Source organism: Pristiophorus japonicus, chromosome 19 (assembly GCF_044704955.1).
Source record: "Pristiophorus japonicus isolate sPriJap1 chromosome 19, sPriJap1.hap1, whole genome shotgun sequence".
In the NCBI taxonomy this organism is placed as follows: domain Eukaryota; kingdom Metazoa; phylum Chordata; class Chondrichthyes; family Pristiophoridae; genus Pristiophorus; species Pristiophorus japonicus.
This window is the reverse complement of record NC_091995.1, coordinates 90,904,250-90,917,270: the sequence shown is the minus strand read 5'-3', so window position 1 is coordinate 90,917,270 and position 13,021 is coordinate 90,904,250. Positions and strand designations below refer to the sequence as shown.

At 47.2% G+C, this 13,021-nt stretch overlaps 1 protein-coding gene across 2 annotated transcripts in view; it reads right to left on the bottom strand.

Annotated features, from left to right (window-relative positions):
• Positions 1 to 700: 700 nt before the first annotated feature.
• LOC139230034 (epidermal growth factor receptor kinase substrate 8-like protein 1) overlaps positions 701 to 13,021 on the bottom strand; it is a 75,405-nt gene continuing 63,084 nt past the window's right edge. For both annotated transcript variants that reach the window (XM_070861784.1, XM_070861785.1), the window contains 4 exons: positions 9,429 to 9,549; positions 4,433 to 4,613; positions 3,279 to 3,411; positions 701 to 1,338 (listed from right to left, as the gene is read on the bottom strand). In XM_070861784.1, the coding sequence (XP_070717885.1) occupies positions 1,252 to 1,338; positions 3,279 to 3,411; positions 4,433 to 4,613; positions 9,429 to 9,549 (522 nt within the window). In that variant the 3' untranslated portion in view covers positions 701 to 1,251. The remainder of the gene's footprint in view (positions 1,339 to 3,278; positions 3,412 to 4,432; positions 4,614 to 9,428; positions 9,550 to 13,021) is intronic.

Below are 13,021 nucleotides of genomic sequence, written 5' to 3'. Positions count from 1 at the left end.
GCCCCGTCTGCCCCCTCAGGTGGATAGAAACGATCTCATGGTACCATTTCGAAGAAGAGCAGGGGAGTTATCCCCGGTGTCCTGGGGCCAATATTTATCCCTCAATCACCATAACAAAAACAGATGATCTGCTCATTATCACATTGCTGTGTGTGGGAGCTTGCTGTGCACAAACTGGCTGCCGCGTTTCCCCCATTACAACAGTGACTGCACTCCAAAAACTACTTCATTGGCTGTAAAGCGCTTTGAGAGGTCCGGTAGGTCGTGAAAGGTGCTATATAAACGCAAGTCTGCCTTCAACACATTGCGGGAATCAAGGGATATGGGGATCGGGCGGGAAAGTGGAGTTGAGGTTGAAGATCAGCCCTGATCTTATTGAACGGCGGAGTTAAAGGAAGATCACTAAAGTGCCTCACACCTACAGCTCCAACCAAGAGAAACGGGAGCGCGTGTCGCGAGAAGCGTTTGTTCATGTAAACAAACAATCAAAGACATCTTCATCAACTCTACTTTGCGCTTATTTCAAACCTTCATTACATATTTATAACTGAATAATTACACATGCAGTCACCATGCAAACAGCCTTAAAAAAAAAAATGCATTTTCAAATATATCAAAATCTTTTACATTGACCCACAACTTCAGTTTTGGCTTCTATTCTTCTGATATTCCCGCCCCCCCCCCCACACCCCTCCCCACCTTCGAAAAGCCACCTGACTTGCTCCTTGTGCCCACCGATCGTCTGTGTGCGTTGGGCTTGGATAGGATGGGCCGGGCCTCTCCGCAGGCACAAGGGTCTCGGGATAGATTTTCTGTCGGCTCGTGGAGGACGCTGTCGAGGATACGATCTCCCTGCGGCAATGAGTCGCGTTTTGGAAGGATCCTTTTTGCGGAAAGATATCGCTTCCTTTGTTCAAAATTGCTCACTGGTCCGAGCTCCCTAGCGAGCAGATCTTGGACCATTGCAGTGCGATAGAGAGGCGGCCATTTTCCAGTCATAGCATGACAACAATTTTAGACCTGTACAATTTCCTTCCCTAAAATGGCTGATTCTTATTAAAGTGTGGAACTGAAAGTCAATCTACATTCTATGTACATTATTTTTATGGGGGTTAACTTGCGTTGGTGAGGTCTACAATAGCAACGTCGCCCATCTGCACACTTAATCATGGCAGTTGAGGTGTCCAAGGATTCGCCCGAAAAAAATATATAGTCTACATGTTCTTGGAATAAGTCTGCTTTCTCCTCTCCTCACAAGGTGGACATTTTTATTTCAGAATCCACTTTCCTCTTCTGTTTTTCCATTATGGCTTCCAACTCCGTTATATTCCGATTCTCCTGCAAGAAATTCGGCAACAAGAACATTTTTAGGATTTGGAAAAAGAACTTTTAAGAAAGAAAGACCTCCACACTTCCATAGCACCTTTCACAGGACCTCAGGACATCTCAAAGCGCTTTACAGCCAATGAAGTACTTTTGAAGTGTAGTCACTGTTGTAATGTGGGAAACGCAGCAGCCAATTTGCGCACAGCAAGCTCCCACAAACAGCAATGTGATAATGACCCAGATAATCTGTTTTTTTGTTATGTTGATTGAGGGATAAATATTGGCCCCAGGACACCGGGGATAACTCCCCTGCTCTTCTTCAAAATAGTGCTGCTGGATCGTTTACATCCACTTGAGAGAGTAGAAGGGCCTCGGTTTAACGTCTCATCTGAAAGACGGCACCTCCGACAGTGTGGCGCTCCCTCAGCACTGCACTGGGAGTGTCAGCCTGGGATTTATGTACTCAAGTTCGTGGAGTGGGATTTGAACCCACAACCTTCTGACTCAGAGGCGAGGGTGCTGCCCACTGAGCCACGGCTGACACAAGCGGGCCTTCCATTCTTGTTAGATCAAGCCTGGCTGACTTCTCACCATATTCCTCAATCTCTTTAGAAAAGCCAAAAAAAGAGAGAGTAATTGTCAGCTTAAAATGTGACAACGGATTTTTTTTTCCCAGTAAAAACAGAAAATGCTAGAAATATGTACATAGGATTACACAGGATATACGGCCCAGAAACAGGTCATTGGGCCCAACCAGTCCGTGCCGGCGTTTATGCTCCACTCGAGCCTCCTCCCGTCTTTCCTCATCTAAATCTATCAGCATAACCCTCTATTCCCTTCTCCCTCATATCCTTGTCCAGCCTCCCCTTAAATACATCGATACTATTCGCCTCAACCCTTCCCTGTGGCAGTGAGTTCCACATTCCCTTCTACCCCTCCCAGACTCTCACCCTCCAAGTAATGTAACACCTCACATTTATCTGTGTTGACATTTATGTGCCAATTATATGTCCATTCTGCAAGTTTATTAATGTCCTCCTATAATCTGTTGCGGTCCTCCTCAGTATTGACTCTCCCCCTCTAATTTGGTGTCATCTGCAAATTTAGAAATTGTGTACAAGGCTGTTGTGATACCTGCCCTCCTGTATGGCTCGGAGACATGGACCATGTACAGCAGACACCTCAAGTCGCTGGAGAAATACCACCAATGATGTCTCTGCAAGCTCCTACAAATCCCCGGGGAGGGCAGACGCACCAACATTAGCGTCCTCGACCAGGCCAACATCCCCAGCATTGAAGCACCGACCACACTCGATCAGCTCCGCTGGGCAGGCCACATTGATCACGTCAGACACGAGACTCCCAAAGCAAGCGCTCTACTCGGAGCTCCTTCACGGCAAACGAGCCAAAGGTGGGCAGAGGAAACGTTACAAGGACACCCTCAAAGCCTCCCTGATAAAGTGCAATATCCCCACCGACACCTGGGAGTCCCTGGCCAAAGACCGCCTTAAGTGGAGGAAGTGCATCCGGGAGGGCGCTGAGCACCTCGAGTCTCGTTGCCTAGAGCGTGCAGAAATCAAGCGCAGGCAGCGGAAGGAGCGTGTGGCAAACCAGTCCCACCCACCCCTTCCCTCAACCACTGTCTGTCCCACCTGTGACAGAGACTGTGGTTCTCATATTGGACTGTTCAGCCACCTAAGGACTCATTTTAAGAGCGGAAGCAAGTCTTCCTTGATTCCGAAGGACTACCGATGATGATGATGGTGGATGAACTGGTAATATGTAGTGTGATTGTTAAACCTTTTGTTAATAAACCAACTCGTTCTTACTAAAGCGATGCGTTGCTATGAATTCTTAAGCAAAGAAGCCACGAAGCACATACGTTCCATCAGCCATTTGGCTTTCCCGCCAACGTTTTCTTTTGAATGAAAGCAACAGAACTATGTTCCTACCTCGAGCAGTGACTTCTGAACCATTATCTGGCTGTAGACCCGAGTCCCCTCCTCCGGACTCACTGATCTCAACTCATCTTTCTGCAGGGAGAAGAGCTGAGCACCGGTCAGAATCCCAAGAGAATTCACCGTCCTGAGAGAGAGAGAGAGAGATGGGGATTAACATCCTCTGTAGCGAGAGCTCTCCGTTCCCCTCCACATTGTGTTGTAACATTTTGGTGTGCGTTGACCCAAGTGAGAGGGGCAATCTGAGGGGTACAGTAGCACAGTGGTTATGATACTGGCCGAGATAGCGCCCCCACCCTGCTCTTCTTCGAAATAGTGGCCGTGGGATCCTTTATGTCCACCTGAGAGAGCAGATGGGGCTTTTATTGCAAGGGGGGTGGTGTATAAAAGTAGGGAAGTCTTGCTACAACTGTACGGGGCGCTGGAGTACTGCGTGCAGTTTTGGATTTATTTAAGGAGGGGTATAACTGCATTGGAGGCAGTTCAAAGAAGGTTCACTCGGTTGATCCCTGAGATGAAGGGGTTGTCTTATGAAGAAAGTTGAGCAGGTTGGGCCTGTGCTCATTTGAGTTTACAAGAATGAGATGTGATCTTATTGAAATGTATGAGACTCTGAGGGGACTTGACAGGGTAGATGCAGAGAGGATGTTTCCCCTCGTGGGGGTATCTAGAATTAGGGGGCATAGTCTCAGAATAAGGGGTCACCCATTTAAAACGGAGATGAGGAAGAATTTCTTCTCTCAGACGGTTGTAAATCTGTGGAATTCTCTGTCCCAGAGAGCTGTGGAGGCTGGGTCATTGAACATATTTAAGGTGGAGATAGACAGATTGTTGAACAATAAGGGAGTGAAGGATTATGGGGAGCGGGCGGGGAAGTGGAGTTGAGGCCAAGATCAGATCAGCCATGATCTTATAGAATGGCGGAGCAGGCTCGAGGGGCCCAATGGCCTACTCCTGCTCACACTTCGTTACCCAATTGGATGAGTCTTGATCTTGGAATAAAACCGCCCTGTGTTCCCCCATCTTAGGCTTTCAATGAACTTATGAACTTTGACCCCGGGTTTCACACGCAGCCAGAGATTAATCTTTAATCCCTGGTCAACCCAGGGAGGTTAGCGAGCCTGTGACTGAACAGTGACCTAACTTACATCTGGCTAAAGCCTTTGGCCTCCAGCCAGGTCTTGACCTCACTCGGAGAGGAATTGTAGTTCAGCGGCACGGAGGTGTCGAGCGTCTTCTGGACTTGGAAGGCCTTGGGTTGTGCCGTCCGCCCGTGCGCTATCCTCAGCAACAGCTCTTCATTCATTACGTTAATCTGGGCATTGCGCTCTGGGGAAGTAACAATAGAATGTAGGGTTACCACTAGATGGAGAGGAGGCGAGGAAGAATTAAGGGAGAGGAGCGTCGATTTTGCTGCCCCCTGCTGGCCTGGTGGGTAGAGGCAACGCTCACTGCCGTACCGAGGCTCTCGCGCCAGCCGGGTCCACACTCATTAGCAGCTCCGCGCCAAGTTAGTCTGAACCGGGGACGCGGTAACCCTGGGTGCAGAAGTGTGTGTGTGTGCGATTTTGTGTGTGTGGGAGACAGGGGTTATATAATATATACAGGAGCGTTATACCCAGTAACACACAGCGTGTTATTATAAAATATATACAGGAGTGTTATACCCAGTAATACACAGCGTGTTATTATATAATATATACAGGAATGTCATTCCCAGTAACACACAGCGTGTTATTATAAAATATATACAGGAGTGTTATACCCAGTAATACACAGTGTGTTATTATATAATATATACAGGAATGTCATTCCCAGTAACACACAGCGTGTTATTATATAATATATACAGGAGTGTTATACCCAGTGTGCACTGTGTGTTATATAATATGTACAGGAGTGTTATACCCAGTATAGTGGTAGGGGATTTTATTGTAAGGGGAATAGATAGACGTTTCTACGGCCGCAATCGAGACTCCAGGATGGTATGTTGCCTCCCTGGTGCAAGAGTCAAGGATGTCTCGGAGCGGTTGCAGGGCATTTTGAAAGCGGAGGGCGAACAGCCAGTTGGCGTGGTGCATATAGGTACCAACGATATAGGTAAAAAATGGGATGAGGTCCTACAAGCTGAATTTAGGGAGCTAGGAGTTAAATTAAAAAGTAGGACCTCAAAGGTAGTAATCTCAGGATTGCTACCAGTGCCACGTGCTAGTCAGAGTAGGAATCGCACGATAGCTGAGATGAATACGTGGCTTGAGGAGTGGTGCAGAAGGTAGGGATTCAAATTCCTGGGACATTAGAACCGGTTCTGGGGGAGGTGGGACCAGTACAAACCGGACGGTCTGCACCTGGGCAGAACCGAAACCAATGTCCGAGGGAGAGTGTTTGCTAATGCTGTTGGGGAGGGGTTAAACTAATATGGCAGGGGGATGGGAAGCTAAGCAGGGAGACAGAGGGAAGTAAAATAGGGGCAGAAGCAAAAGATAGAAAGAAGAAAAGTAAAAGTGGAGGGCAGAGAAACCCAAGGCAAAAATCAAAAAGGGCCACATTGCAACAAAATTCTAAAAGGGCAAAGTGTGTTAAAAAGACAAGCCTGAAGGCTTTGTGCCTCAATGCGAGGAGTATTCGTAATAAGGTGGACGAATTAACTGCGCAGCCAGCAATGAATGAATATGATATAATTGGCATCACGGAGACATGGCTCCAGGGTGACCAAGGCTGGGAACTCAACATCCAGGGGTATTCAACATTCAGGAAGGATAGACAGAAAGGAAAAGAAGATGGGGTAGCGTTGCTGGTTAAAGAGGAAATTAACGCAATAGTAAGGAAGTACATTAGCTTGGATGATGTGCAATCTGTATGGATGGAGCTGTAGAATACCAAAGGGTAGAAAACACTAGTGGGAGTTGTGTATAGACCACAAAACAGTAGCAGTGAAGTTGGGGACAGCATCAAACAAGAAATTAGGGATGCATGCAGCAGTCATCATGGGTGACTTTAATCTACATATAGATTGGGCTAACCAAACTGGTAGCAATACGGTAGAGGAGGATTTCCTGGAGTGTATTAGGGATGGTTTTCTGGACCAATATGTCGAGGAACCAACTAGAGGGCTGGCCATCCTAGACTGGGTGATGTGTAATGAGAAAGGACTAATTAGCAATCTTGTTGTGCGAGGCCCCTTGGGGAAGAGTGACCATAATATGGTAGAATTCTTTATTAAGATGGAGAGTGACACAGTTAATTCAGAGACTAGAGTCCTGAACTTAAGGAAAGGTAACTTCGATGGTATGAGGTGTGAATTGGCTAGAATAGACTGGCCAATGATACTTAAAGGGTTGACGGTGGATAGGCAATGGCAAACATTTAAAGATCACATGGATGAACTTCAACAATTGTACATCCCTATCTGGAGTAAAAATAAAACAGGGAAGGTGGCTCAACCGTGGCTAACAAGTGAAATTAAGGATAGTGTTAAATCCAAGGAAGAGGCATATAAATTAGCCAGAAAAAGCAACAAACCTGAGGACTGGGAGAAATTTAGAATTCAGCAGAGGTCAAAGGATTTAATTAGGAGGGGGGAAAATAGAGTATGAGAGGAAGCTTGCCCAGGGCATAAAAATTGACTGCAAAAGCTTCTATAGATATGTGAAGAGGAAAAGATTAGTGAAGAGAAACATAGGTCTCTTGCAGTCAGATTCAGGTGAATTTATAATGGGGAACAAAGAAATGGCAGACCAGTTGAACAAATACTTTGGTTCTGTCTTCACGAAGGAAGACACAAATAACCTTCCGGATGTACTAGTGGACTGAGGGTCTAGTGAGAAGGAGGAACTGAAGGATATCCTTATTAGACGGGAAATTGAGTTCGGGAAATTGATGGGATTGAAGGCCGATAAATCCCCGGGGCTTGACAGTCTGCATCCCAGAGTAGTTAAAGAAGTGGCCCTAGAAATAGTGGATGCATTGGTGATCATTTTACAACAGTCTATCGACTCTGGATCAGTTCTTATGGACTGGAGGGTAGCTAATGTAACACCACTTTTTTTAAAAAGGAGGGAGAGAGAAAATGGGTAATTATAGACCGGTTAGCCTGACATCAGTAGTGGGGAAAATGTTGGAATCCATTATTAAAGATGAAATAACAGCGCATTTGGAAAGCAGTGACAGGATCGGTCCAAGTTAACATGGATTTATGAAAGGGAAATTATGGTTGACAAATCTTCTGGAATTTTTTCAGGATGTAACGAGTAGAGTGGACAAGGGAGAACCAGTGGATGTGGTGTATTTGGACTTTCAAAAGGCTTTTGACAAGGTCCCACACAAGAGATTAGTGTGCAAAATTAAAGCACATGGTATTGGGGGTAATGTACTGACGTGGATAGAGAACTGGTTGGCAGACAGGAAGCAAAGAGTCGAGATAAATGGGTCATTTTTAAAATGGCAGGCAGTGACTAGTGGAGTGCCGCAGGGCTCAGTGCTGGGACCCCAGCTCTTTACAATATACATTAATGATTTGGATGAAGGAATTGAGTGTAATATCTCCAAGTTTGCAGATGACACTAAACTGGGTGGTGGTGTGAGCTGGGAGGAGGATGCTAAGAGGCTGCAGGGTGACCTGGACAGGTTAGGTGAGTGGGCAAATGCATGGCAGATGCAGTATAATGTGGATAAATGTGAGGTTATCCACTTTGGTGGCAAAAACACGAAGGCAGAATATTATCTGAATGGCGGCAGATTAGGAAAAGGGAAGGTGCAACGAGACCTGGGTGTCATGGTTCATCAGTCACTGAAAGTTGGCATGCAGGTACAGCAGGCGGTGAAGGAGGCAAATGGTATATTGGCCTTCATAGCTAGGGGTTTTGAATATAGGAGCAGGGAGGTCTTACTGCAGTTGTACAGGGCCTTGGTGAGGCCTCACCTGGAATATTGTGTTCAGTTTTGGTCTCCTAATCTGAGGAAGGACATTCTTGCTATTGAGGGAGTGCAGCAAAGGTTCACCAGACTGATTCCCGGGATGGGTGGACTGACATATGAGGAGAGACTGGATCGACTGGGCCTGTATTCACTGGAGTTTAGAAGCATGAGAGGTGATCTCATAGAAACATATAAAATTCTGATGGAACTGGACAGGTTAGATGCAGGAAGAATGTTCCCGATGTTGGGGAAGTCCAGAACCAGGGGTCACAGTCTAAGGATAAGGGGTAAGCCATTTAGGACCGAGATGAGGAGAAACTTCTTCACACAGAGTTGTTAACCTGTGGAATTCCCTATTGCAGAGAGTTGTTGATGCCAGTTCATTGGATATATTCAAGAGGGAGTTAGATATGGCCCTTACGGCTAAAGGGATCAAGGGGTATGGAGAGAAAGCAGAATAGTGGTACTGAGGTGGATAATCAGCCATGATCTTATTGAATGGCGGTGCAGGCTCGAAGGGCCGAATGGCCTACTCCTGCACCTATTTTCTATGTTTCTATGTTTCTAAGTAACGCACTGTGTGATATATAATATATACAGAAGTGTTATACCCAGTAACACACAGTGTGCTATATAATATATATACAGGAGTGTTATACCCAGTAACGCACTGTGTGATATATATGTACAGGAGTGTTATGCCTAGTAACACACGGTGTGATATATAATATGTACAGGAGTGTTATACCCAGTAACGCACTGTGTGATATATATGTACAGGAGTGTTATGCCTAGTAACACACGGTGTGAATTATAATATGTACTGGAGTGTTATACCCAGTAACACACGGTGTGATATATATGTACAGGAGTGTTATACCCAGTAACACACGGTGTGATATATAATATGTACTGGAGTGTTATACCCAGTAACGCACTGTGTGATATATAATATGTACAGGAGTGTTATGCCTAGTAACACACGGTGTGATATATAATATGTACTGGAGTGTTATACCCAGTAACGCACTGTGTGATATATATGTACAGGAGTGTTATACCCAGTAACACACGGTGTGATATATAATATGTACAGGAGTGTTATGCCTAGTAACACACGGTGTGATATATAATATGTACAGGAGTGTTATACCCAGTAACGTAGACACAGAGCGAGGGCGGGGTTCCCCACAACAGTATGTTAGTCTCGGTGTGTTACTTGCTCACCTTTCTCTTTGTGAGTCACGACTATATTGTCGGCGTTTGAGTCCCAGGCCATGCTGTTGGGTTGGAGCACCTTTTTCGGGAGCGTGGGGGGCGGTTTGCCTTTCGTACTTGGTCGCATCTCCTGAAAAACACAGAGGAACGCTTTCTGTCACAGCTGGAGAGCTGAGCCATTAAAACTCAGATTCTGTTGGGTTAGGGTGTGTGCATTGAATTATTCGGAGATTTTCATACACAGGATTACATCAGAATGGCCCAGAAACAGACCATTCGGCCCAACCAGACCATGCCGGCGTTTATGTTCCACTCGAGCCTCCTGCCGTCTTTCCTCATCTAAATCTATCGGCATAACCCTCTATTCCCTTCCCCCTCATATCCTTGTCCAGCCTCCCCTTAAATGCATTGATACTATTCGCCTCAACCCCTCCCTGTGGCAGCGAGTTCCACATTCTCACCGCTCTCTGGGTAAAGAAGTTTCTGCTGAATTCCCCATTAGATTTCTTGGTGACTATCTTATATTGATGGCCTCTAGTTATGCTCTTCCCCACAAGTGGAAACATTCTCTCTGTATCCACTCTATCAAAATCTTTCATCATTTGAAAGACCTCTATTAGGTCACCCCTCAGCCTTCTTTGTTCAAGAGTAAAGAGACCCAACTGTTCATTATTATTATTCTATTCATTATTCCCCCTCCCCTCTTCACCTCTAACCCCACAACTTTATTCATTCCCCCTGCCCTTTCTTGTGAAAGAAAGAAAGAAAGAGGAAGACTTGTATTTACACAGTGTCTTTCGCAACTTCAGTATGTCGGAAAGCCCTTCACAACCAGTTAGCTACCACTTGACACAAAGCAAAATACTGTGGATGCTGGAACCTCAAATGAAAACAGAACATGCTGGAAATCTCAGCGGGTAAGGCAGCATCTGTGGCAAGGGAAACAGAGTTAACGTTTCACCGACCCGAAACGTTAACTCTGTTTCTCTCTCCACAGATGCTGCCTGACCCGCTGAGATTTCCAGCATTTTCTGTTTTTATTTGAGGTACCATTTGGAGTGTAGTCACTGTTGTACTGTGGGAAACGCAGCAGCCAATTTGCACATAGCAAGCTCCCACACACAGCAATGTGATAATGATCCAGATAATCTGTTTTTGTTATGTTGATTGAGGGATAAATATTGGCCCCAGGACACCGGGGATAACTCCCCCTGCTCTTCTTCAAAATAGTGCCGTGGGACCTTAGTTTAACTTCTCAGCCGAAAGACAGGACCTCCGACAGTGCAGTGCTCCCTCAGTACTGCCCCTCCGACAGTGCGGCACTTCCTCAGTACTGCCCCTCCGACAGTGCGGCACTCCCTCAGTACTGCCCCTCCGCCAGTGCAGCGCTCCCTCAGTACTGCCCCTCCGACAGTGCGGCACTTCCTCAGTACTGCCCCTCCGACAGTGCGGCACTCCCTCAGTACTGCCCCTCCGACAGTGCAGCGCTCCCTCAGTACTGCCCCTCCGACAGTGCGGCGCTCCCTCAGTACTGCCCCTCCGACAGTGCAGTGCTCCCTCAGTGCTGCCCCTCCGACAGTGCAGCGCTCCCTCAGCACTGCCCCTCCGACAGTACAGTGCTCCCTCAGTACTGCCCCTCCGACAGTGCGGCGCTTCCTCAGTACTGCCCCTTCGACAGTGCGGCACGCCCTCAGTACTGCCCCTCCGACACAGTGCAGCGCTCCCTCAGTACTGCCCCTCCGACAGTGCGGCGCTTCCTCAGTACTGCCCCTTCGACAGTGCGGCACGCCCTCAGTACTGCCCCTCCGACACAGTGCAGCGCTCCCTCAGTACTGCCCCTCCGACACAGTGTAGTGCTCCCTCAGTACTGCCCCTCCCACAGTGCGGCGCTCCCTCAGTACTGCCACTCCGACAGTGTAGTGCTCCCTCAGTACTGCCCCTCCGACAGTGCAGCACTCCCTCAGTACTGCACTGGGAGTTGCAGCCTGAATTATGTGCTTGAGTCTCCAGAACGGGGCTATGAACCTACGACTTTCTGGACTCAGAGGCGAGAGTGCTCCCACACTGTGCCATGACTGACCGATTAAAACGGGACAGTTCGGGGACGGATGTGGGGGAGAAGGAAGCAGCGAAGGGGGAAGATTCGAGAACCGCGATCGAACGCGCAAGGGAAGAAACAGAGGCCGAGAAACGATTTGTAACCGGAACCTGTGTGACAATACCGGTGCAGCGCCTAAAATACGGATTCCGGGCTTCGAGTTGTTTCCTAACATCACAAATCCGGAAACACCCGAGCCCAGGTTCAGGTATTTCAGGATTTCGGAACGTCAGCAAGGAGGAGGTTGGAGGGGGGGGAATTCCCGCCAAGGAGGAGTTCGGGCAGGTCGGGAGGAGACACAAGAGGTCGGCAGGATCGTCTGGTCCGGATTCCGGAACATTCCAGATTCTCAACGCTACACCCGTTGGGAAAGCCTCCACATCATACTCACTGACTAACTAAGCTGAAATGTAATCCATTTATACTATTAATTAATTGTAGATTAAAAGATTTAATTATGAAATTGTTGCACTTATAATCATACTTGTAAACCTGTTGCGACATGCCCTGGGTAGTGCTGGCTCGGGAGGTAAGATGGAGGAAAACGAAAGGCTCACGGGGCCTGTGCTCATTGGAGTTTCGAAGAATGAGAGGCCATCTTATTGAAACGTACAAGATTCTGAGGGGGCTGGACAAGGTAGATGCAGAGAGGATATTTCCCCTCGTGGGGGAATCTAGAACTAGGGGGGCATAGTTTCAGAATAAGGGGTCGCCCATTTAAAACGGAGATGAGGAGGAATTTCTTCTCTCAGAGGGTCGTGAATCTGTGGAATTCTCTGCCCCAGAGAGCTGTGGAGGCTGGGTCATTGAACATATTCAAGGTGGAGAGAAACAGATTATTGAGCGATAAGGGAGTGAAGGGTTATGGGGAGCGGGCGGGGAAGTGGAGTTTGAGGCTAAGATCAGATCAGTCGTGATCTCATTGAATGGCGGAGCAGGCTCGAGGGGCCGAATGGCCGACTCCTGCTCCTATTTCTTATGTTATACGTTTCTGGGCCTGTGCCAATTAACCCTTTCACTTAATCAGTTCTAAAAGATTTAACTTGGCCTTTATTGGTGACAGTGATTATAATTTATGCAGTGTAAGCGGGATTTGATAATTGCTGCTCAAATATCAGTAAAGTAACAATCAAGTGTTATATTAACCTAGGGGGAAACATCCTCTCTGCATCCACCCTGTCGAGCCCCCTCAGAATCTTATACGTTTTAATAAGATCACCTCTCATTCTTTTAAACTCCAGTGAGCACAGGCCCAACCTGCTCAACCTTTCCTCATAAGACAACCCCTTCATCCCAGGAATCAACCGAGTGAACCTTCTCTGAACTGCCTCCAATGGTCTCCACATTCAAATGCCAGGTCGATAAGGTGGTTAAGAAGGCATATGGAATACTTGCCTTTATTAGTCAAGGCATAGAATACAAGAGCAGGGAGGTTATGCTTGAACTGCAGCTGGAGTACTGCGTGCAGTTCTGGTCACCACATTACAGGACGGCTGAGTGTGGT